General features: G+C 49.2%; 1 protein-coding gene across 1 annotated transcript in view; it reads right to left on the bottom strand.

The window, feature by feature from the left end:
• LCP1 (lymphocyte cytosolic protein 1) overlaps positions 1-24276 on the bottom strand; it is a 343090-nt gene that overhangs the window by 35882 nt on the left and 282932 nt on the right. Inside the window, exons 11-13 of the mRNA XM_069639280.1 lie at positions 22642-22720; positions 7087-7201; positions 551-684 (exon numbers count right to left, since the gene is read on the bottom strand). Coding sequence (XP_069495381.1) covers positions 551-684; positions 7087-7201; positions 22642-22720 — 328 coding nt within the window. The remainder of the gene's footprint in view (positions 1-550; positions 685-7086; positions 7202-22641; positions 22721-24276) is intronic.

The following is a 24276-nucleotide window of genomic DNA, read 5'->3' as shown; positions in this document are numbered from 1 at the left end:
TTGAACAGAGTCCTTCGGCCTCATTACGACCCTGGCGGAATGGGTTAACGGGTGCCGCAAATGGATGCGGACCCGTTAAGCCCATTCCGCCTGATTACGAGGTCCCCTCGCGGGACCCAGTAAGGACACCTGGTGAAGCCAGGCATCCTTACCGGGTCCCGCGAGGGGACGAGGGAGCTAACAATGGGCCGGTCGCGATCGGCCTGTTGTTAGCTCCCTGCACCCATTCCCATTGAGCCCTATTGGGGCTCGAATGGAAATGGGGAAGGTCCGGGCCCGGGTTCCCTGAGGGAGGAATTACTGGGCCCTCCAAACTCGGAATGGCCCGGTAATTCCCCATTCAGGGAACCCGGACCCGATTTTGAAGGCAGCCATGCCGCCAATAGCGGCATGGCTACGGCCAAAGCCATAATGAGGCACCTTGTGTAAGGATTATAATTTCATTCTTCACTCCTCCAGGCAATACTGTGTCTCTTATATCTTCTGGATGTGTTTAAGTACCCTCACATGATAAGACAAAGACATATTGCCTCATCCCCCCTTGACATACCTTCTCATTAGCTGCCAAAGCAAGGCCAGCGTCAGGGTGTGATTCCCCTCATTGAGGTCCTGCCCTGCAACTCCGACCAGGGAAAACTTGGCTTCTTTCTTGCCCAATGCCACAGCATAGTTGCAATTCTCAAGCTGTTGTAAAAAAAATAACAAATCAGGATAAATATTAATACATATCCCTTCATTAATAAAATATTCTCCGGAATATACAAACTTCCGACACAGACAACGGGATAGAACAATTCAACTAAATCTGCAGGAGTGCCTAATCCAAACATGTTCTTTTTGGTTTATATATGTGCACTGGCATACTGGATAAAACACTTAACGTTAGCCATAATTCTCTTATGGAATACTATGTTTAGAAAACCCATATGTGATGCAGTTAACTAACTTGCTCACGTCAAGGGCTCTGAACGTTCCTTCACAATCTCTCTGTGACTCACTCTCTAACCTTTTCTCTGGCAAGATAGTTACTATCTGTCGGAATATTGTTGATTCCAGATTCAGTTCATTCCTTGCTGTAGACAGCAACTTTGGGCTGCCCTTGTTCCATATTTGGGCATGTTTTCCTATTTTATCCAATGAAGATATCATGAGGGCTACTAATGTCCTTAAATCTACTTCCCCGTCAGATCCGATTCCACTGTCTTTAGTTAAAGGGATTATTCCTTTGATCAGTTCTTGGGTGTCATCTGCTGTGAATTGCTCATTTGGTGATAGCTGTATCCCTATTAGTCTCAAGCACGCTATGGTGATCCCTCTTTAAAAAAAATCTTCTCTGGATCCGTCTGTTCTTTCTAACTTTTAGCCCATTTCTTTGCTTCCTTTTTTTATGAAGTTGGTTATGACTTTACTTTGTTCTTTTTTTGAAGATTGTTGTTTTCTCAATCCTTTTCAGTCAGGCTTCTGGCCTGGGCATGGTACAAAGTCTGTGCTGTGTCCGTCTTGGATGATCTGGTCCGTCTGGTGGATGTGGGGAGTTTCGGAACACTGATTTTGTTAGATCTTTCAGCTGCTTTCGACACCGTTGACCATTCCATCTTGGTGGGTCGGCTAACCGCGGCGGGCATCACAGGCACAGTACTCGCCTGGTTCGTTCCTTTTTGTCCGAGTGTTCACAATCCCTTCTGCTTTCCCCCGTTTTCTTCTGTGTCCTCCGCAACTTTTTGTGGGGTTCCACAGGGTTCTGCTCTATCCCCTCTTCTCTTCAATATTTATATCAAACCTTTGGTTGAACGTATTCACTATTTCGGTTTTAAATGCTATTCTTATGTGGATGACACCCAAATTCTGGTCCGCCTGGACCTTCGGCAACTTGATACAGCAGCACGCTGCCAGGCGTGTCTTATTGCCATCAACATCTGGATGAGTAACAACTGGCTCCTTTTGAACAGGAGTAAGATTGAGGTGCTGATAGTTGGCCCCCCCCTTTGAGTTCTGTCTTAAAGACCACTGACTTCTGGCCGTCTTCTCTTGGTCCACTGCCTAAACGTAAAAAATCTTGGTATTAAACTATCTTCCTCTTTATCCCTTGAGCCTCAGGTGGGTGCTGTTTGTCAAACCGTTTATTTTAAATTGAAAGTGTTACGTAAGGTGCTTCCCTTCCTTCCAGATCATCTTCATGCAGTTGTGGTACTTCCCTGGTTGAAGGCTCTTTGGATTATTGTAATGCCTTGTACCTTGCCCAGCCCTCTTACCTTTTCCATCGGCTTCAGGTGTTACAAAACACTGCAGCGTCAGCCGATCCTATCTTAGCCTCTCTACACTGGCTTCCCGTAGTTAAGCGGGTAGAATTCAAGGCGCTGTGTATTGTGCACCAGGCGTTCTATGGATTCGGCCCAGAATTTCTGCAAGAAAAGATCTCTCCCTATGTCCCTGTCAGGTCTTTCCGTTCTGATTCTCTTTTGCCTCTTTAGATGGTTTGGTTTTTTAGTTCCAGATCTGGTGGATGCGCCTATTCAGTTGCGGCAGCCAGACTTTGGCATGCTCTCCTGCTAATCATTTCCGGTTTTGTCGTTCCCTAAAGACTTTGTTATTTTAATGGTTTTTCTTTTCTCTTCTTTTTTCTCCTCTCTTACTGCTGCTCCTACTCTACCCTGGTAACGTCATAATGCCCTCTGCTGGTGTAAGGTGCTCTTTATAAGTAAATAATTAAATAAATAAATAACGTCAACATCACAATACAGCATGTCAAGCTTAACATAAGCAGAGAGCAAATGATGCTGTGAAGTGCTTTAGAGACCCAATTTGTGGCGTTCTGCAAATACATAAATCAATAAATATGCTTTTTTTCTTTCATTCCATTTTGTGCATGAGCAACACATCTTCAGACATTCGAATTTTGAAAAGAGGGGCATTTTTGGTCAGAAAGTAGAACAGGTTCTGCCCGACCCCTTTTGAAATGCACTACTAGATATAGATTTAACTGGTTGAAACAAAAATACTTTAAAACGTCTAAGTATAGATTTCAAACTTTGTAGTGGCATATGGTAAATTGGGTTCCTGGCCAAGTATGACACTGACACTGTGGTAGGAACAGGAAACATATCTACTAAGTTCCAGCTCAGGGTACAGGGTACAGGAATACATTTAGGCATTAGGTAAGTTATATGGAAACAACATCCACCGGCATCCTCTCTTAGTCAACCCCTCTTCTCAACTGACATTCCCAGAACCATTCAAAACATAACATTCTCACACACAGCATTCCATGTCATTCACTCCTAGCATTCCATGCATACAGGGCAGGGTGCTGGGAAAGACAGGACACAACATATCTCCCCCTTTAAACAACAAAAGACAATTCCAAGAAGCAAGAGTCATACATACTCACTCAAGAACACATGTACATCCCTCAGCTTCCAAAACAATTCCTCCCAACGATGCACCCACACAAAACCTTGCAACCGTCCTCACCAAGTGGGACAAACTGCACCATAATATGCCACTCCCTTTCCCCTACCACTAAGGTATAGACCCCAACCCCTGAACAAAGGACCACAACCAAACTTTCAAGCAACTTCATTTCAATGGTGTATCCTTCCTACATACAACCTTTTCAGGTGCCACGTTTTTCTACTGGAAGCATGCCACCTTCTCCACCAGGGGTTATTTATTTCATTGTATACTTTATTTATTTTAGATTTCTTCATTTATATCCAAAATCAACAAGAGTTTTCAAGGATAATCCATAATTGAAATCTTTAAAAGTATACTAGTTAGCATTAAAAAGTTCAGCTCCTTTGAGGAATTTAACCAATAACATTACTGTCTCACAATTCATCATATAGCTCATTGTAGAACTGCACATCCTTATTCCATTTACCTTTTAAAAAAAAGGCTCAACCACCTTCTACGAAGAACTGTAAAACTACGACAAATTAACAGAAAATGCGTTAGATCGTCCTCTTGGCCCATGTGGCATCTGGACATGGTGTCCCCACATTTCCATCTTGTACATTTCTTTAATGGTAATACATTTAGTCTTAAAAGTAGCAACCACCTTCTACAAGTGGGTGAGACAAGCCTAAGGATGTCTCCTTGATTATCATGCCGATGTTCCAGATGTAATTTAAGTGAGGAAAGCTTATACACTTTCAGTATTTCTAGTTTCTTTCCCCAATCATTTGCTTTCCTCTGTATTTTGCTGCTCCAACTATTTTGGTTCCTAAAGCGATTTACCTGAAATATGTCCTCAATCAACCAAGTCTTACACAAATACATTTTTGCATTGTACCACTTGTATTTTGTGCCTACATGTGCTGTAGCCAATTCCATTATTCCATTATTCCACTATTAACATTCCTATTAATGGTGGGGCCCAGATTGCCCTTTAAAAAGTCAATCAAAAATCTAAAATGTGCTTCTAGGGCAATGGTCGATATCCCTAATTCCAATTTTTATTTTATTTATTTGTATTTTATTGTTTAAAGAGCAGACCTAGCTCAAGAGCAGTGGTGTGACTTGAGATCTGTGCATCGGTATGTGCGTCCATTGGAACTAGTCCTTGGAGAGGTGTTGTTGAAAAAGCCATGCTTTGAGCGATTTGCGAAATTGGACAATTGTGGGGGCATTCCGAGCTGACACCGGCATCGAGTTCCAGATGGCGGGTGCGTTATCTTCATGAATACAGAACGCTCCCAATTTCAGGCAAGCTCCTTTCTGGATGAACTGTCAACCTTCCCTTCCCCAAAGAACTAGCAAATTTGAGTCTAGCGCCAAGTTTTATACTTCAAGTTCTTCAAACAAGCTACTTCGGCCCACCCTTGACCAAAACTGTGCCCTCTGGCCCCCAATAGTTAATGTGTTCAACAGAACTTGGGTCCTTTCGGATAAGAGTGGTCTAATGGTGTTCATTTGCCAGTTTGTTGAATTGATAACAACAGTGAGAATATTTAAGAGACAAGTGGAGCAAGAGCAAAAAATAACTAAAAACATATTTTTTGTGGAGCGGGTCAACTTACTGTGGTCAAGATGCCAGAGTCGGAGTTTCTGTGGCCCATATAGGGAAGAATGCAAGCAGAGCTGGACCACATATTGGGTGAAGGGCAGTGAGTAAAGAAAAATGGGACACTGAGAATTTTGGGGGGGGGGACCTTGGAGTCATAGGGGTATCCGCTGTGGGAAATATTTTTTAAAAGGCCAGGGTCATAGGGGTCTCCCCATAAGATGACACCCCCAAAAACGAGCACAGTGGAAAATAGAGAAAACGCACCCACCCCTAATAGCTCGGGAGAGTGACTCTGGGGACACGGAAGAAAAGGCAAAACATAAAAGAAGAAAAGGCATTGCCAGGTGGGAGGCTAAAGACGGGCCAGGGAATACGGAGCCGAGAGCAGGAGCGGCAGGAGGCATGCTGGGAGCCAGCAGCATGTCCGCGAGAGAGTTGCGAGAAGTTGTCAGGTGGGTAGTATCACCTGATCCTTTTTTTTACTCTAATACCAAGCTCATTTTCCTCCAGCATTTAGAGAATTATTTTTCAATTATGCCTGCTAATGTAGATTCTAGATAAGAACTTTCAGCCATTGCCAGACCTTAGCGAATATCTCCTTTTCCAGTGTAAAAGTTCCAATAGTTGAGTGTCTGTGCCAAAAACTAAGGGCCGATAAATGCTTGGAAACTGTCAAGGTATGAGGCAGCTGACAGTACTTCGTTGAAAACCTGCAGTTGATAAAATGTGTTGGACATTGTGCATTTGAAAGAACATGTGTTCAGTAATGCTGACCAAAACTACTAGATGCACAGTGAAGCAACTCAAACAGGCCCACTTTGGCCAAATAACTGGACCACTGACCAAAAAACGGCCCACGCTAGCATGTTGGGCCTGCACTTCAGACATTGCCCTATTGCAGTACAGGCCAATCCGAGGCTGGTGATACAAAATGTCACAGGGCTCTGCCAAGCAGACATGACTATCAGTATCTGCCAGCTGCAGTTTCACATCTTTATTCAACTTCAAAGAAAGGTATGTCCTTTTCCTGTGTCCACTTACTGGCTCAATACAATGCACTGAGGAAGGTATGATGTCCAGGTATATGGTTTCGAAAAGGGAAAAAAGCCTACTGTGACCGGGTCATGAATATCAACCTGTCAGAGGGGACCAGGGACCACTCTCAATCTGGGATTGGCAGCCTATTAGGGCAATGCCAGAGCCAGATCTATCCCAGAGGTGGTGTGAAGGAGTTGCCAGTGATCCCCATCCATGGTTCCCTGGGTTTGTGTGTGTGTGGAGTCGTGCATGTGGTTTGGTACCTTTTTCCATGTCCCGATGCCTATCAGCCTTTATCCTGGCCAGGTGTCTTTCTCTAATCTTTCACACGGATATGGCTAGTAAACCACAGAGGGAGCACCTTCCAAGGATCAGCAACAGCGATTACCAGTACCACAATGCGCCTTGGTCCAATGGCCAACACCTGGCCCAGACCAGAAGGAGCAAAAGGGATGCCTTGATGAAAATCGACTTTCCTCAAAAACCAGGAAGCGATGGTCTGCCACAATGCCACCAGACTTACTAAATGGAAACCGTGAGGCAGCAGTGGTGGAGCTGGAGCCAGCAATGCTCTGCACAGCAGTAGGAGAGACCAGGGAAGACTCCACAAAGTCCCTATGGGCAGTGAATGTGGAGGTGAAAAAAAAAGAACACATCCCCCCCCCACCCCTCTTGAGTGCACTTCTCATGGCCCTACCAATCTAATGCACTTAGAGCTAACACCTATTTGGTGAAAGAGCGTCATAATCACATCCCCTATTTTAAGTGGACACCTGAATCCAAGTTCCCAATGTTCGATTGTTTAGATTAAAAAAGGCTGTTAGGCCTGCACAAGCACAGTGCCCTGTCCTCCATACTTGGAACAGCACAATACAACAGTACCCATGTATAATGAAAGGGCATATGCATTCATTACACCAAGAAAAGCCCTCCACCTTCAGCCCATAAAGGGAAGGCATAGGCTGTACATTTGCACACACAGGCACGAAGCCAGAGTACAGACATCAGGTTGAAAACAGTTAGAAATCCAAATGGTTCCTCACCTTTTTCATATTACCACCAAGTTTAGCATAAGGAGCTTTATTCACTTTGCTCCAATCAACTGGGATTTTAATCTTTTCATAGAGCTGGAAGATGACGTGGGCGTCATCTAGATCACTAAAGAAAGAGAAAGGGAGTTAGTACATGAAGCCCCGACTGTCATTTGGATTGTCAAATGCCTACTTGTCAATGAATGTGCATCAGCACAACTTGATACTACCAACTGGGTCAAAAAAGACCGCCCAGCAGATAAGAATTCAGAATCCTTTTCCCTTCATGCCCGAGTATGTTAATGGTTGGGTGAATGGGTTATAAAGCACAACACTGTCTATTTGGACTTACTCTTACATTTGTGGGCACACAAGTATTGCTGAAGCTATGCTCGAACAGTTATATTCTACATATCACAAGTAATAAATCAGAATTGGTCCCAGTGGCAATAAGATAGCATTTTAACCAGGTTACTCACCGTAGTGACCACCTTACTCCTAGTCCATAGTCCCCTTTCCTCCATACTTATGGGACATCTCTCCGTCCTGTGGGATGGGACTGGAGCACTTTGTAAAAAGCATCACAAAATTTTGCAACCATGTGTCCTTCCTCTCTTTGTTGCGCGGGGCCCATCATGCGTCCGTAACCCCGCCCACCTTGGCTCCACCCCGCGCATCGCCCATCAGTCCTTTTCTATCGCCGGGTCTAAGACCTATTAGCAATAACAGAGGAACCTTATTAGAGGGGACGGCGGGGGGGCGTATGGAGGAAAGGGGACTATGGACTCGGAGTAAGTTATACTCCTACGTCCCGTCCCCTTTCCTCCATACTTATGGGAGATTCCCAAGCACTCCTTACAGGAACTACGGGTGGATGGAAATACCCCTTACTGAAACAGGTTCTTCAGCACAGCCTGACCAAACTGAACATCAGCTCTTGAGCTCATGTCAAGACAATAATGCTTACAAAAAGCAGATGGGGAGGCCCAAGTAGCTGCCCTAACGATGGACTCCCAAGGGACATATTTCTGAAAAGCAACCGCGGCTGCCTTGCCCCGCACCAGGTGTGCATGAATACCCTTAGGAGGCATCAGCCCTTGGACGGTGAAAGACTCCGTAATGCAGGCGGCGATCCACTGAGAAATAGTCGCCTTAGATGCCTGCTTACCCTGAGGGTTACCAAAAGTCACAAACAGTTGAGAAGAACTCCTAAGCTCGGATGTTCTGTCCAGATAGAATTTAAGAGCCCTTCTGACATTGAGACAATGCAGAACCCTTTCTGCCTCTGAGGTAGGGTTCGGAAAAAAGACCGTCAGGGAGATCGACTGATTCAGATGGAATTCAGATACCACTTTCGGAAGTGAAAGACCAAAAAGGGATGCTCCACCGACAAGGCCTGGAGCTCACTCACCCGCCTTGCTGACGTAACGGCCACCAAAAAGGACACTTTCCAGGACAGGTACTTGAGGTCCACCGTGGCCATTGGCTCAAAAGGCTTATGACACAATGCCGTCAGGACTACATTTAGATCCCACGACGGGTGCAGACTACGAATTGGAGAATAGAGGTGTGTCAAGCCTGCAAAATGCCTCTTAACCACTGCATTACACAGAGAGTAAGAGCATTGGTCCATAGAAAGGTAAGCGGAAAACACTGAAAGGTAAGTTCTGCACGACAGAACATGGACACCCGACTCTGCTAAGAAGGTTACAAAGGACAAAACCGTGTCAATTGTAGCCCCCCTTGTGTCCAACTGCTTGTCCAAACACCAATGACAGAACCTGAGCCATTTACTTCTGTACTGGGACCTAGTCGAGGGTTTCCTGGCTGCCTGGATAATACGCATGTTATCCGCAGACAAGTTAAGATGTTCTAAAGACTTGAACTCAGGCACCATGCGCCAAGCTGAGCGTTTGTGGGGCGGGGTGCCACAGCTGCTGTTCCCCCTGATGAAGAAGATCGGGGTTCACTGGCAACCTGATCTACGGATACACCGACAGGTGTTGAAGTTCTGAGAACCAAAACCTGGCCGGCCACCATGGGGCTATGAGTATAAGGGAACAGTTCACAGAGTTCTTCAGCTTCCAAATTCGCGGTGAACTAGAGGCAGAGGTGGGAAGGCGTAAGCTCTCATGTTGTGCCATGGAATCTCGAGAGCATCCCCCAGAGAGGAGGCTCCCAGCCCCCCTCTGGAGGCATACTGAGGAAGCTTCTTGTTTACCGCCGTAGCGAAGAGGTCCACTTCCGGTGTGCCCCAACTCAAGAAAATACATGAGAGGACCTCTGCCTTCAACTCCCACTCATAGCTGACCACTGTCCGCCGGCTGAGGGCATCCGCTGTGACATTCAGCTGGCCCGGGATGTGCACTGCAAGCAGCCAAACACCATGAAGTACAGCCCACTCCCAAATCTGGATGGGCAGGTCCACGAGAGGGGGAGACTTGGTTCCCTCTTGCTTGTTAATGTAATACATCAACACCACATTGTCCGTGCGTATGCGGACCACCTTGTTGGCTATAACCGGTCTGAACGCCCTGAGCGCTAGGAAGATCGCCAGAAGCTCTAAATGATTTATGTGGAGGAGCTTGTCCTGAGGCGACCAGAGGTCCGAGACCTGAAGAGGATCCAACGTCGCACCCCATCCCAGAAGGGAGGAGTCTGTTGTGATCATCACTGTAGGGGCTGGGTCCTGGAACCCTGCACTCACGGACAGGTTGCTGAGAGATGACCACCACTCCAGGTCCACTCTCATGGAAGCCGGAATCATTATCAACTTGGAATCTGGGTCCACAGCCTGACGCCAAGAACTGCGAAGAGCCAGCTGAGTTTGCCTAATCTTGAGACGAGCAAGAGGAAGAGCCAACACGCACAAGGCCATGAGGCCCAGAAGCCTCTGGAACCACCAGGCCAACATGCTCTCCGACTGCGCGAACATCTGACAAGTGGCTAACAGATCCGCCATTCTGTCCCCGGTCAGGTACACTCTGCAGTCGATCATGTTCCAGCGAAAACCCAGGAAAATCAAGTCCTGCAAGACCGTCATGGAAGATTTCCGCCAGTTCACCGACAGCCCAAGATGGAACATGAGCTGAAGGAGAGACTGAAGATTGCATGCTGCTTTCAAGGACTGCGTAAGAGCCAGTCGTCCAAATACAGATACACATGGATACCCTGCAGACGAAGATAGGCCGCAATCACGGACATCATCTTCGTGAAGACATGCGGCACAGAGCTGAGGCCAAAAGGAAACACTCGAAACTGGAAGTGCTCCTCTCCCAAAGAGAAACGGAGATATCTCCTGTGTGGATTCCAAATCAGAATATGCATGTACGCATCCTGAAGATCCAACACGGTGAGCCAATCGGCCATCTGCAAGGAGGACCGTATCTGGCTGGGCGTGATCATCTTGAATTTCTCTTGGGGTAGGAAAAGATTGAACTGGGAAAGGTCTAGGATGGTGCGCAGGCCAGCCTGGTTGGATTTGGGCACCGTAAACAGCCGGGAGTAGAAGCCCTCCCCTCGCTCCCCAAAGGGAACGGGTTCTACAGCTGTGAGGTCCAGAAGTTTCTGAACCTCGGCTTTGAGGGAGGGCGATCCTGACAGTTGAAAAGGGGGGTTGAAGGGTGCGGTAGGGGGTAGGGGTAATCGGAAGCCCGCCCGAACAACTGACAAGACCCATCTGTCTTCGGTGATGGTCTGCCACGCTTCCCAATGAGACACAATGCGTCCTCCCACCGGGGTCTCGTGCTAGCACGGAGAACCCTAATTTTGTAGGTTTTTTGGTGGTGTTGCCACCTGAACCTGAGGAGGAGGCTGAGGAGCGGGAGAAAAACCGAGTCCGCTGTTGCCTCTGGCGGTTATTCCCCGGAGGGGTATCCACTCTGCGAGATTTCCAATTTAGGAAGCCCCTAAAGCCAGAGGAGGGTCGACTTTGCGACAGCGGTCTCTGGGTTTTAAAAGGGGTTTCAACAAGGACCGACAAGGACTTAGCTGTCTGAGTGCTATCCTTCGTCTTGGTCAGCTCTACATCTGTTGTAGAATGAAAGAGCTCCTTAACAACAAACGGAAGGTCCAACACCTTGTCCTGTACTTCCTTTGAGAATTTGGTGGCATGCAGCCATGCCTGTCGTGAGGTATCAGCCCCCAGCAAAAGGCCCTGAGCCGAGGTGTCTACGTGATGAGCCGCAGCCTCCAGGAGATCCTGGACCAAGACCCTGGCTTCGGATAATCCCGCTTTAAAGTCTTCCAGCTTCTCGACCGGGATGAACTCCTCAAACTCCGACAGACCTTTCCACATCCGCATATTAGCCCCCGCTAACACCAGTTCGGCATTGGCATGCCGGAGCTGCAAGGCAGACTTGGCAAAAATCTTCCTCCCAAGGGAGTCAAGGAGTTTATCCTCTTTTCCCAGAACCTGAGTAGCCGTCATAAAAGAGGGTGCTGCAGGCTTGGATGTAAGGTGGCCGCAGCCGCCACTGTGGCGGAGGGGGGCGGACAAGACGACAGGGCCACCTCTTCCGAAGAATGCAGCGTGTATCCAATTTTCTTATTGACGAAAAGTCCAGAGTGTGGCTTTTCCCAGACCCTGCGGACCTCAGCCAGAACGTCCTTCTGCAAGAACAGGCCGGTACACTCCAAAGGAGACAGGGTGAACGCCCCAGAAAGCACACCCTCCTGCGGAGCGGGTGCCTCGGGCACCAGAACATCCAAGAAGCACATCATGTCCAGTACCAGGTCATGAAAAGCTCTAATAGAGCGGGGCAGGTCCTCGTTGTCCTGATCACCCTGCGCTTCATCCGACAGGTCAGGATCCTGCTGAGCCATGTCAGGCGCTGCCTTGTCCATGGGGGACAATGGAGGCAAAGGCGGAAGAGTAGGAGAAGGCACCGTAGGTAAAGGGGGCGCCAGCAGAACCACCGAAAAGCCCTCTGAAAAGCCCTTTGAAATATTCCCTTATGGGGTAGGTACGCATAAGCGTCTGAAATTTGCCGAAAAAAGCTTCCTCCGAGTACTGTTTCAGAACCAGAGGAGGCCTCTCATGAGGAGGATAATTCCAGGGATGTAAAGGGGAAGGTTGCCACACCGGCCCATCTCCCGAAGTATCCACAAAAATCAAAGGTGCCGACCCCGCAGGCAAGGAAACATTGTGCGGAAGGGGCATCTGAGCATTCCAGTCATAGACTGGCCGAAAAGGATGCGCACAAGGAACCCTAGGTTCACCCCCAGAGCCAAGTCCCACACCTGAGGCCGATGGCGTAGTTGTGGGAGTAGCACCCAAAATGGCCGCCACGGTCGTGGCGGGAACGGCTGCCATTTTGTCATCACCTGAGGGGTACTGCGGCACGTGAGGAAGTGAGGCAGGGTTCCCCTTCGATGGATCAGGGGTCTTAAGTTTAGCCTTAACGTAAGGAACCTCGGCAGAGCCGGTACTATGAGGCCTGGAATGTTTCTGCGACATACCAACCGCCAAATCAGCCTTCCCAGGAAGGACCTCGGCACTGCCGGTAAAAGAAGAATTTTCCTTCTTTGCCCCCTCAACAGATCTGGTGTCGTCGCAAGAGCGGGAGTGGTGAGAAACAACCTTCACCGATAAGGCCTTGCCAGGCCTCTCAGAAATGTTGGTAGCTTTAGCCTTTGTACGAGGGACCTCGGACCCAGGTCCGGTAACAGCCTTACTAGCGTGGGCCTCGAACATCCGTTCAGTAACACCAAGCCCAACCAAGGCCTCGGGGCGCACCCCAGTCTTATTTTTGAGGGAAGCCGATAGAGAGGCCTCAGAGCGATCTCCGGTACCCCACGACTCAGTAGAACTGGGTCTACAAGCAGCCCCCACAGAAGGGGCCTCGGAGCATGCTCTGGTATCCACAGGCCCCTTACGGAGACCCTCGCAGAAAACTCCAGTACAATTATTAGTCCCAACGGGCACCTCAGGGCAATCCTTGGTGACAGAGCGATCAACGCCCCTCCCGGCTCGGGAAGAACCCGGAAAGGTGTCTCCCGGCCGGGGTGCTCTGAAAAGTAAAGAATTTACCGGGCGCTTCTTCTTTTCATCGATAAACGCTTGAAAATGTGAAGGGGGAGTTCGTCGGAACACCTCCTCCCACCGCTCCAAACGACGTTGAAGAGCCCGGACCGAAAGGGAATCACAGTAAAAACAGGAGTCCCAACGGGTATCCGGACCCAAACACTCTAAACAAAGAGGATGGGGATCCACCCTCGCGAAGTGTCAATGACACGATGAACAATCAGGAAAGTCTAGTTTGAACGACATAGACACGCTAGTACACGTTCAATAGCGAGAGCCAGAGAGGAAAAAGGGAAGAAAATCTTCCACGGATGCAAGTGCTTCCAGTCCCGAACAAGCCGAGAAAAGGACTGATGGGCGATGTGTGGGGAGGAGCCAAGGTGGGTCGGGTTACGGCCGCGTGCCGGGCCCCGTGCAAGAAAGAGAGGAAGGACACATTTTTGCATAATTTTTGGATGCTTTTTACAAAGTGCTCTGGTCCCAACCCACAGGACGGAGAGATGTCCCATAAGTATGGAGGAAAGGGGACGGGACGTAGGAGTAATTGTGTTTATTTAATTATTTTGTCATTTGTATAGCACACAAAACCCAGAGACATCTAGGCGCTTTTAGCTTAAGAGATTGGTTAGATCTGTTTCTTACAATGATAACAGGTTACAGTCATAGCATTCTACATCAAATATTCAGTTGCAAGCAGGTAAAATACGACTTAATTTTAGGAACACACTTTGGAAAGCCTCACCTCATAGTACAGGGTGATACATCAAAATATGCAGTTGCAGGTGGGTGGGGAGCATATGGGACGCATGTTGTTATGTTTTTAAAAACCGCTCCATCATATACTGTGCCACTATGACAGATCTAGGTAGAACACACCCTTGTGATGCTTCAAAAATTTAAATGTAGCACAAACACCTGAAGACAATACTAGGTTAATACAATTTGCCATCAAATATACAATAACATGAGAATTTGGAGAAAATTAAAAAGGACATTGGTTAAGATTATATCAGGAATTAATAGAGCCAAAACCTTGGTCATTTGCTTTAGATTTTATTTCAAGGTAATTTTAATGCCTTAAGGAACAAAGACACAGACAGATGCTTAAGGTATGTGCCGTGTACTCCAAGGCCTGCGTTTGTTGATATAATATGTGTCTTGTTCTGAATGCAAGCTTCGCCCATTGCTACTCATTTATGATAGAACATTAGTAACCTGCCCATATCCTGGATAATGACCCTACAGCAAACTCTTCCCATGCCTCTAGAACTGCGGTTTGCCCAGATCTTATGGCATCCACATGAAGCAAGTAAAAGAACATGTTAGTGAGTTAAAATGGCTGCCGTGTGTTAGGGAGAGCTATCATCAATACCAGGCTTGGCTGCGAACATGCACTATAGGTAGGGAGAACCACCGAGAACATATTCACCAACTGCAACTTGTCCAAAGTCCTGTTCCATTGACAATATCAGACAGAAGCAGATTAAGTAAAAGCTCTTTAAGTGGTTGTGCCATTTCCAGTACCTACTGTCACTTTGTAAGAGGACCTCCATTAACCTTTCCAAGAAAAGCAACATGATTCATTTGGTTTAAATATTATACGTTTGCAGTGACTGGCCGTCTTCTCATTATTCAAATATCCTGCTACAACAGGGAACAGCATTCTGGAATTCACATAGTTCTTGAAATGACTAAAACGCTAGCCAAATAAACCATTGTCTCTTTTTCTCTGTGTCATGCTGTTTCGCCAGGCATTGGGGATGATAGGTGGCAACCACCATTTCTAGGCAGTGCTGCTAGATAGAGCACCACAGCATCCAGGGATTCACAGTGTTCCTGGCTCACCTGTGACCGTAGCCTTATGAGAAGTGCTTGGGGCTACTCCAGATACAGGGTCTCACAAATATTATTACAGGCAATAGGATAACTATTTAAGTCAAAAGGAATAGTAAACATAATGATGGCTTAAGAAAATGCAGTCCAGTCGTACAGCAGCAGAACCTTCTGGTAAGGCTTTCCCGGGCTGATCTTGGTCATTGGAGCCACAAACACAAATGGCCAACCCTGCAGTTGTAGCTCTCGGCGCCTGTGGATTATGGTGCGAGACTGGCTGTCCTATATCAGGACAATATGGGCATCAGGCTGATGTAAGAGGGCGAATGATCTGCGGTTTGTTCTGAACAGTTTGTCAGGACACCACAGCGCAGGGGCTGAAATCACGGGATGCAGGAGGCTGCTCCTGCCCAGAGGTGACAGTGGCGCCAGGCCTCCTGGAAGTAGATGACAATGCTGCAAGCTGGTGGGGCACACGCCTGTATGCACCACACTGGTGGATGTTCTCTGGTGGGGCAATGTACACAGGGCTCCAGTTCTGTACCCCTTTTTTGACCAGTGGTTGTTAACAGGTTTAAGATTACATTCTTACTTATGGTAGCTAAAGGAGAGTTAAACCATCTAATGCTCACACTAATATTGCGGATGCTGTTTCTGGTCGTTGGCCAAGTTAGTCGCAAGAGTCTCATTCCTTAGATGGCTCCGTCTTATTTTGTGATGTGGTCTCTTCTTACAGCATCTGGCAGGCACATCCAGGGTGCCATGGTCAAGATAGGGGGCTCTCTGCTATGGCATATAGGGTGTGGCGCTGCCCGATGGCGGGCACGCACGCGGCGGCGTGACGTTGCACGTCGCCGCGTGCAACATAAATAAACGGGGCGTTTCACAGCCGCACAGAGCGACCGGGAAGCCCGGACAGTAAGGACGTGTGTGAGGTGTCATCCTTGCTAGTTGGGGGCTACGGGACCGCATGGGGGCATGGACGAACCCTCAACAGTGGCGACGAGTGGGGGAAACGATGCCCGGACCCGGCGGTGACTATTAAGATAATTTTTCACCGAAACGAGGTGGATGCAACATTTCGTTTCTTTGCTGCGGGTAGTGCGTTACCCACGCGGCTGGCGGCCATTTTGACAAACAAGCTGTGGGACTTCACGAGGCTCCGGTTTCGGCTCGGAAGCGGCCCCAAGCTTAATTTTTGGAACCCCTGACAGCAGGAAGGCATACCTGCAGGAATCTATGCCTATTTTCAATTTTGGCTTTTCTTTGGGTTTACTACGTCGAGTGGAAGCAAGGAAGAAGGTTTTGGGCCTAGGATCTACATGACCCACACATTCTTTTTCTTCTAATTTTTGGAACATTTGTAGGCTGGACAGTTCATCCTCATCTCTTTCATCATCAGGCTGATGGATACACTCTGTTTCATCCTCTTCATCATCAAGGTGGTGCATCTTCATCAACAGGTTGGTGGCCATGCTGATTTCACCCTCTTCATCATCACAAGGTGTTGTAGTGACTGTGGAGTTTGAGTTGCGGCCCTGGTGTTCCATGCTGGGGTGCCTGTGCGCTCAGACTCATGAGTGACACTGAGGACCAAGGTGGCGCAGCAGCAATTCAGCGGCCTCCTCCACCCCCGCCACGTGTGCTACCCCAGGGGCAGCCGGTGCAGCAACCTCCACTTGTTCAGGCGGCTCCTCAGGGTCTTCCACCTCCTGTACAGCCAGCGGCGGGGCCCGTTGCTCCACAAATACTTCCAGTCATGGCCCAGGTGCGTACCCAGGCAACTCTGCAGCCCATCCCCGAGTTTGATGTGTCGGGCCCCCCATCTAGCCTAGGGCCCAGATGGAGAAGGTGGGTGGACCATCTGGATTTGTACTTTCGAGCGGCCCAGGTGGTGGATGATGACACCAGGCTGGCAACCATGCTGTATTCGGCAGGACCGTCTGTGCAAGAGATTTTTGAATCGCTGCCGCCTGGGGATGGATCATACGGTCAGGCGAAGGCTGCCCTGCAGGCTTACTTTTTGCCCCTTGCCAACGCGGACTATGAGCGTTTTGTGATGCTATCGGCCAAGCAGAAGGACGATGAATCTCTGGACTCCTATGGACGCCTGAGGCGTCTCTCCTTAGCCTGCGCCTGGGGATATGCAGAGGACATGATTAGGACAATGCTTATCCAGGCGTGTTCATCAGGAAAGCTCAGGCGCCAGGTGCTACGAGAACCAGGCATCACGCTTCAGCGCATCCTTTAATTGGGGAGGTGCCATGAGGTGTCAGAGGCGAGAGCAACCAAAATGGAGGCAGGGTCGCACTCCATCAAGACTGAGGAGGTATGTGCGATGTGGCGCGGCGGTAGGGGTGTCAGAAGGCCTGGAGGTGTCCCCCGAGAGAGGGCCGGAAGGGCAGGGGAAATTTGCATAAAGTGTGGATACGACTTGCCCCACCCAGCAGAGTGCCCGGCGGCAGGAAAGACGTGTGGGCGGTGTGGCTTGCCGGACCATTTCTCCAGGGTTTGCAAGGCGGCCACGCCTGTGCTGGTACCGTGAGGCCCAGGGCGGGCAAGCTTCACCCGCCAGGGTCAGCCGCCCAACGTTGCTCAGGTGGATCAGAGCGAGGAGGCCGCCCAGGTGGAGGAAGTGGAGGAGGACGAGGAAGAAAATGTATTCTTTGTCTCGAGTGTGGGGGTCCTGAAGAGCAAGAACAGGAGACAGCCCAGGTGTGTGATCGAGGTGAACCAATCTCCCGTTCCGGTCCTCGTGGAAACTGGGGCATCCGTCAATGTAATGGCACGGGGACATTATGATGTGATGGACCAACCCCCCAAGTTGGCTGCGCCAAGGGCCCGCATCTTTGCTTTTGGTGGTCGTGACCCGATTCCCCTGGACGGTGCGTTTGTGGCCAGGGTGGAGCATGACGGCTCGCAAATTTAAGCACGGTTCTATGTGACATCTGTGAGCACCAACACGTTGCTGAGCTGTGCTGCAGCGGAGGCCCTTGGTATTGTCACTTTTGCGTATTCTGTCTACTTGGAGGACATAAATGACTTGTTGGAGAAATACGCAGCACTGTTCAAGGGGATCGGACAGATGGTTGGGGAACCTGTGAGACTACACATTGACGATTCGGTGCAGCCCATTGCCCTGAAGCATCAGAGGGTGCCGTTCCACCTTCGAGAACAGGTGGATAAAGAGCTGGATAGCCTGGTGGATCTGGACATAATAGAGAAGGTGGAGGGCCCCACCCCCTGGGTGTTCCCCATAGAAGTGGCACGAAAACCCAAGCAGCCCGACGCTGTCAGGATCTGCGTCGACATGAGGCTCCCAAACAAGGCCATCAGGAGAGAAAGACACCTCACCCCGACGATAGATGACATCATTGTAGAGGTACAGGGTGCTCGTTTCTTCTCGAAACTGGACCTCAGGGCGGGGTATCACCAGGTTGTCCTCCACCCCGAGTCGAGATATATCACCACCTTCACCACACATCGGGGGCTCTACCGTTACAAGAGGCTTAGCTTTGGTGTCTCCTCGGCGGCCGAGGTATTCCAGAATATAATCCGGGGTGCCCTAGCGGACTTGGAGGGAGTTCTGAATATAAGCGACGACATTTTGGTGTTCGCGAGAACAGAGGTCGATCATCTGCGGCGTCTGGCAAAGACATTTGAGAGACTGCAGTCCTTGGGCCTCACCCTGCACAAGGAGAAGTGTGAATTCCTCCGACCATCCATAGAGTTCTTTGATTTTGTGTTCAAGGAGGGGGGACTGTCTCCTGATCCCAAGAAGGTGCAGGACATAAAGAAGGCGCAGCCTCCGGAGACTGTGTCTGAGGTACGGAGCTTCCTAGGCATGGTTACGTACTGTGGACGGTTTATCATAAATCTTGCCTCCAGGTCGGAACCGCTCAGGGCACTTACGAGAAAGGACACGATCTGGAACTGGGGCCCACTGGAGCAGGCTGCATTTGACGACATCAAAGGCGCCCTGGCGGCTGACGACACCATGTCCTTCTTCGATCCCATGTTACCATCAGAGATTATTGTTGACGCCAGCCCGTTCGGACTGGGCGCCGCCCTGACCCAGGTAGACCCGGATGGAGGTGTCCGCCCAGTGGCCTACGCCAGCAAGGCCCTGTCGGAGGCGGAACAACGATACTCGCAAATTGAGCGGGAGGCACTGGCGGTGCGCTGGGGATGCCGGCACTTCCGACTCTATGTCCTTGGACGCCCGGTGACGGCCGTGACGGACCACAAACCGTTGTTGCCTATCTTGGCGGGGTCATCATCCAAGCCACCCGGGTGGATTGAAAGATGGATGCTCGCCCTGCTGGAGTATGGGGTCACTCTGGTCTATCGACCTGGGGCGAATAACGCAGCCGATTACCTCTCCAGACACCCGGGGGCACCCGGCAGAGGAGACCCAGACACGTGCACAGAGGAGGCCGAAGAACATGTCCGGGTGGTAGTGGAGGCGGCGACACCAAATGCCATGCCTCTCCAAGAGCTTGAAGTGGCGGCAGCAGAGGATGAGTGTTTTAACATTCTGAAGCAGTCCATGCAGCAGGGCTCTTGGAAGTCGGTGCTGGAGGCCCTGGCAGGGCGCACCCAGGAGGACAGGACTGTGCTGGAGCAGCTATGGAAAGTCCGGGAAGAACTATCATTTTCAACGTCCGGGCTCCTGCTCAGGGGTGATCGGATTGTGGTGCCCCAGTCGAAAGGTGGGCCACATGATTGCGCTGGCACATCGTGGTCACCAGGGTGCCGCCAAGACCAAGGCCCGCCTAAGGCTGAAGGTGTGGTTTCCGGAACTCGAGCGCAAGGTGGATGATTTCGTGGCGGCCTGTGTGTGGTGTCAGGCGGCTTCTCCACTGCATCGGGAGCCGGAGATAGAGGCGATGCCTCGCGGGACGCGACCATGGGAGGTCGTCCATGCGGACTTCGGCTCCACCACGATGGGCACCCACTTCTTGGTAATAGTTGACGAGTACTCAAGATATCCAGAGGTGGAATTTGTGGATTCAGTAGCGTTCAAGCATGTTGTGGTTGCCGTGGAGAAAATATTTGCGGCCCATGGATTCCCTCAGACGTTGTGCTCGGACAATGGGGCACCATTCCAGAGCGAACGCTTTTCGGAGCTGTTGGTGAGCTATGGGGTGGTGCACAGGAAGATCACTCCCCTGTGGCCAAGGGCCAATGGTGAAGCTGAACGGCTCATGAGGACCCTCAACAAGACCTTTAGAATTGCCCAGGGGCAGGGACAGCCATTGCAGAGAGTGTTGTACCAATTTCTGAGGGTCTATCACACCACGCCCCACGCATCCACTGGAGTGGCCCCGGCGGAGGTCAAGTTTAGGCGGTGCCCGCGTGGGTTGCTACCCGAAGTGGGGGAGAAGGAACCGGGCGTGATCGATGATCAGCAGGTCGAGGCTGACTGAAAAACACGGATCAAGCAGGAGAATGCTCGGAGAGGGCTTCGCCCACAACGACTGGAACCAGGGGACGCGGTCCTCATTCGCAACAGACACCCACATGGAAAGCTCTCTCTGCCCTATGAGCCACAACCGCTGGACGTTGTCGCGGTAAAGGGGTCCATGATAACTGCATCGGACGGCCGGTCTGCAGTCACTCGAAATGTCAGCTTTTTCAAGAAGCTACGGGATCAAAGAACGGACCAGCCTCCTGAGCCCGACCCCGGGGAGCTCCCAGAGGACACTGATGAAACACTGGGCCTGCCTGAGTCTCCGGCCAGACCAACACCTGTGGACAGATCACCCGTGCCGGAGGTGAGCAGGAGGTACCCCAGAGGGCTGGGCGAGGGAAACCTGCTCGCCTCACCGATTACGTACTTGGGACATTTGGCCGAATACTGTAGTGGTAATCACTGTTAGAGTAAGGGGACCCAGGTGGCTGGCAATAAAGGGGTGTTTCCGACAACGGGGAATGTTAAAATGTTATTGTTATGTTGTATCGTGTGCAGTGCATAGTTGTATTGTGTGCTGTTTGTTCTCCTGGAAAAAGGAGGAGTGTGGCGCTGCCCGATGACGGGCACGCACGCGGCGGCGTGACGTTGCACGTCGCCGCGTGCAACATAAACGGGGCGTTTCCCGGCCGCGCAGAGCGACCGGGAAGCCCGAACAGTAAGGACGTGTGTGAGGTGTTGTCCTTGCTAGTTGGGGGCTACGGGACCGCATGGGGGCATGGACGAACCCTCAACATAGGGAATCCAGGAGATTTCCCGGTAGGCCTCGGCACTCTGGGCCACTTTTGTGTTTCATTTCCAAATTTTCCCTTAGGAAAAGGGTTGGGCTTGGTGAAAATGTGTAATATGGGGCCACTTTAAAAATTATTTCCTGGGCCTCTTTTGGTTCCCAGTCCACCCCTGTCGAGGATGAGATGAGCATGACGCCACTGGCCTCACTCTGGACGTTGTTCTGGATATGGTGGCTAAAGTCTTTCAGAGATGCCCCATCCGAGTCTGTTACAGGGCAGCACCCTCCTCCTTTACCTGAGATGGTGGTCCCCACAGGCAGGCCATGTGTGAGGTAACACGTGGGTGGATGTGGGAGGGGGAGAGGGACAAACGCCACTTCTGGCCTAGTGTGTGAGAGAGAGGTCGCACTAAATAAAGTGCATGCTATTCCAAACCTCGTCCGTGTGGTTTCTGAATCCGGCTCTCCTTTATTTCAAAGAGATAACATAGTCCTATCTAACGTCCTGTGTAATGTCTTCTACAGCGCTTCACCTCATCCGCAGTTTGTTTCGAGGTCTTCTTTCTTTCAGGAATTCTTCGCAAGACATCGTCCTGTGACTGATGCAAAGCCTTCTGCTCTTGTGGGGAATTAAGTCTGGGTTGGGGGTCTCAGATTTCATTCAGAGAAGTGCATAGACAACTAGAGCCATGCATTAGCATTCAAAGCTGGCATGCCTTTGCCTACAGCTCTTGCATGCGTGTGTGGATTTCAGTGAGGAAGCCAGCTAGTAGTGTTCTTTATGCATCTCAGACGTACACACAAGCCCGAAAGGGGCATCAACCACTCAGGGATAGTAGAAAGGAGGCCAGCTCCATGACCATATTTGGACACATTGTATCATCATGCAGTATCTTTTAGGGAACACCTTCTGACTCCAGAGGGCGCCTCAATTGTCTTAATGCCTAATGGTTATTTTCCAGGTTTTGCCACAGCTGTACTATCAAATATGAATAATACTCCACCTAACATGGTAGTTCAACTCAGTCCCAGCTCTGTGATATTACTCGCCTGGGGAAAATAGGTTAAGTGGCGCAACCCCAGACCATAGAAGCCTCTTTCCTCGGGGTGCACATAAGTGTACACAATCAAAAAATGGGGTGATTCAGCAGGGTGAAAGCAACAATTAGGGGGATGCCTCAAGCTAAATCGCAGCTTAGGGATTTTGCTCTCACACTCCCTCTCCTGCAGTGAGGGGACCAAAGATGGCAGTCAAGCCAGATTCTGATGCTATATAAGGTCACCAAATCACTTCCTATCACCCACACTTAAAGCCTTGATATCAGAAACATATAGGCAGTAGGAGATCCATTTATAGCAATATAAGACTATTTCATCCAGTCGAGAGAAGAGTCTCAGGGCTCATTGCACTGGTGAAGAAGCCTTATTCCTTCACAGTGGATCTCGACACAACCCTGCAGTAAATAAGGGTACATGTTTCACATACAGGGCAGAATTATACCGTACCCATATAAATGGTTCACACGTGGATTTACACCCAAGGAATTCATCCAGTTCCTGAATGTTCTCTCTTCTCGTGTTTCACCTTAAAAAACAGACACAGCAGATTAATCCCGCATTCTATATTGCAGAAAATGAACAAGTTGCTATATTATTCATTCATTCATTTTAAGCTTTATTGCAAGAAATTTCATTAAAGTTGCATACAAGCAATAAAAATGCAATCCGTACAATAACATTTTGTTAAAAACGGATCATAGCACATGAAAATAATGAATAATTACATTTTGCAGATAAATTCTGTTCAACCTATATAAATGTAATAAAAACAAGGAGACAATATCAATGAGAAAGTTACAATGTTAATAACATAATAGTAATTAGCACCCTGCGCAGGGGCGCCAGCCAATCAAGGGGCTCGGAACGCGGGCTGTCACTAGTAGTGTCAGCCCACGTTCCAAGCCACCTGACGGCTGGTTCCCCTGCTCGCCATCTTCCCCACGCCGACCCCGTTCCCCCTCTCTCCCTACCCCCAGCCACCGCTGCAGCTCTTGGACCAGTGTGGCCACCATGGAAATGAAAGAGGGGCTCCATATCCCTGCCTTTCAGTTCCATGCCGGCCATGTTGGTGTAGTATTTTCTCTCCATGGACAGGACCCCGGGAGGCATCCCGTTGACTGAGAGAAAAAACTTTTCTTTTTTCTTTTTTTAAAAACCATTAGCAGCCTACACGGGTTCTAATGAGGCGAAATGCTTCGCTCGGGCCCTTAACATGGGCAGCGGGCCGTTACCCAGCTACCGAGGGGCATATCGCCTCAGAAGATGAGTGCATTTTTCTATTCTAGCGTTGCTTGTTTGTTTACATAGCTATGGTTTATATATAAAATTAGCTACCGCTGCGAAAATCCTAACGCAGGGCATCACTAATAAGCTGTACACCATGACCTTTCAACAAAGGTATCCAGTAAGCAGCTCGCAAATCCTTGTACAACAGACAAAAGAATAAACAATGATAAAGTGACTCTGACACTCCAACGCAATACAAACAGCAATCATTATGTGCATGATTCCAACTGTATTAAGGACTGAAGTGCCATGAATTGGAATGGCAGTAAGGTAGTAGAGTCTTAAGAGTTGTTTCAGCCTAGCCCTTTCATTTTACAGAGGAAGGTTATCAGTGGGCGGTTTCACCCATAGTTACCAAAACACAAGAGTAACAAGGGATACCAGGGATATCTATGTACTGTGACCTGGCCTGGAATGAACATATACAAGATTAACATAGAAGGTCAGAGTACTATTGCGTTCAAATAACAGGTGCTGGTGTACTATCCATGCCTACAAGGTCAAGCTGATTTGTCGGTGCATAAACCTACTGTCAAGCACCAGCGTCCAACAATGAACAAGAACCTGAGATGAAGCAATTGAATTCAACCCAGTGGACGCTCGAATATAATTAAATATTTTTTATTGACATTATTAAACAAATCACTAAAAAAACTGATTTTTCAATAATAAAAACATACAGCAATATTAGTATCAAAAGTTATATTTGTATTGATCAACCCTATCAGTTCATCATTGGACTGACCTGATACAACATTCCCATCTAAAAACCACCACCAACCACACTACAACCAC

This window comes from Ambystoma mexicanum, chromosome 7q (genome assembly GCF_040938575.1).
Source record: "Ambystoma mexicanum isolate Mex_15411 chromosome 7q, UKY_AmexF1_1, whole genome shotgun sequence".
NCBI classification, from domain to species: domain Eukaryota; kingdom Metazoa; phylum Chordata; class Amphibia; order Caudata; family Ambystomatidae; genus Ambystoma; species Ambystoma mexicanum.
This window is presented reverse-complemented; position numbering and strand designations above follow the sequence as displayed.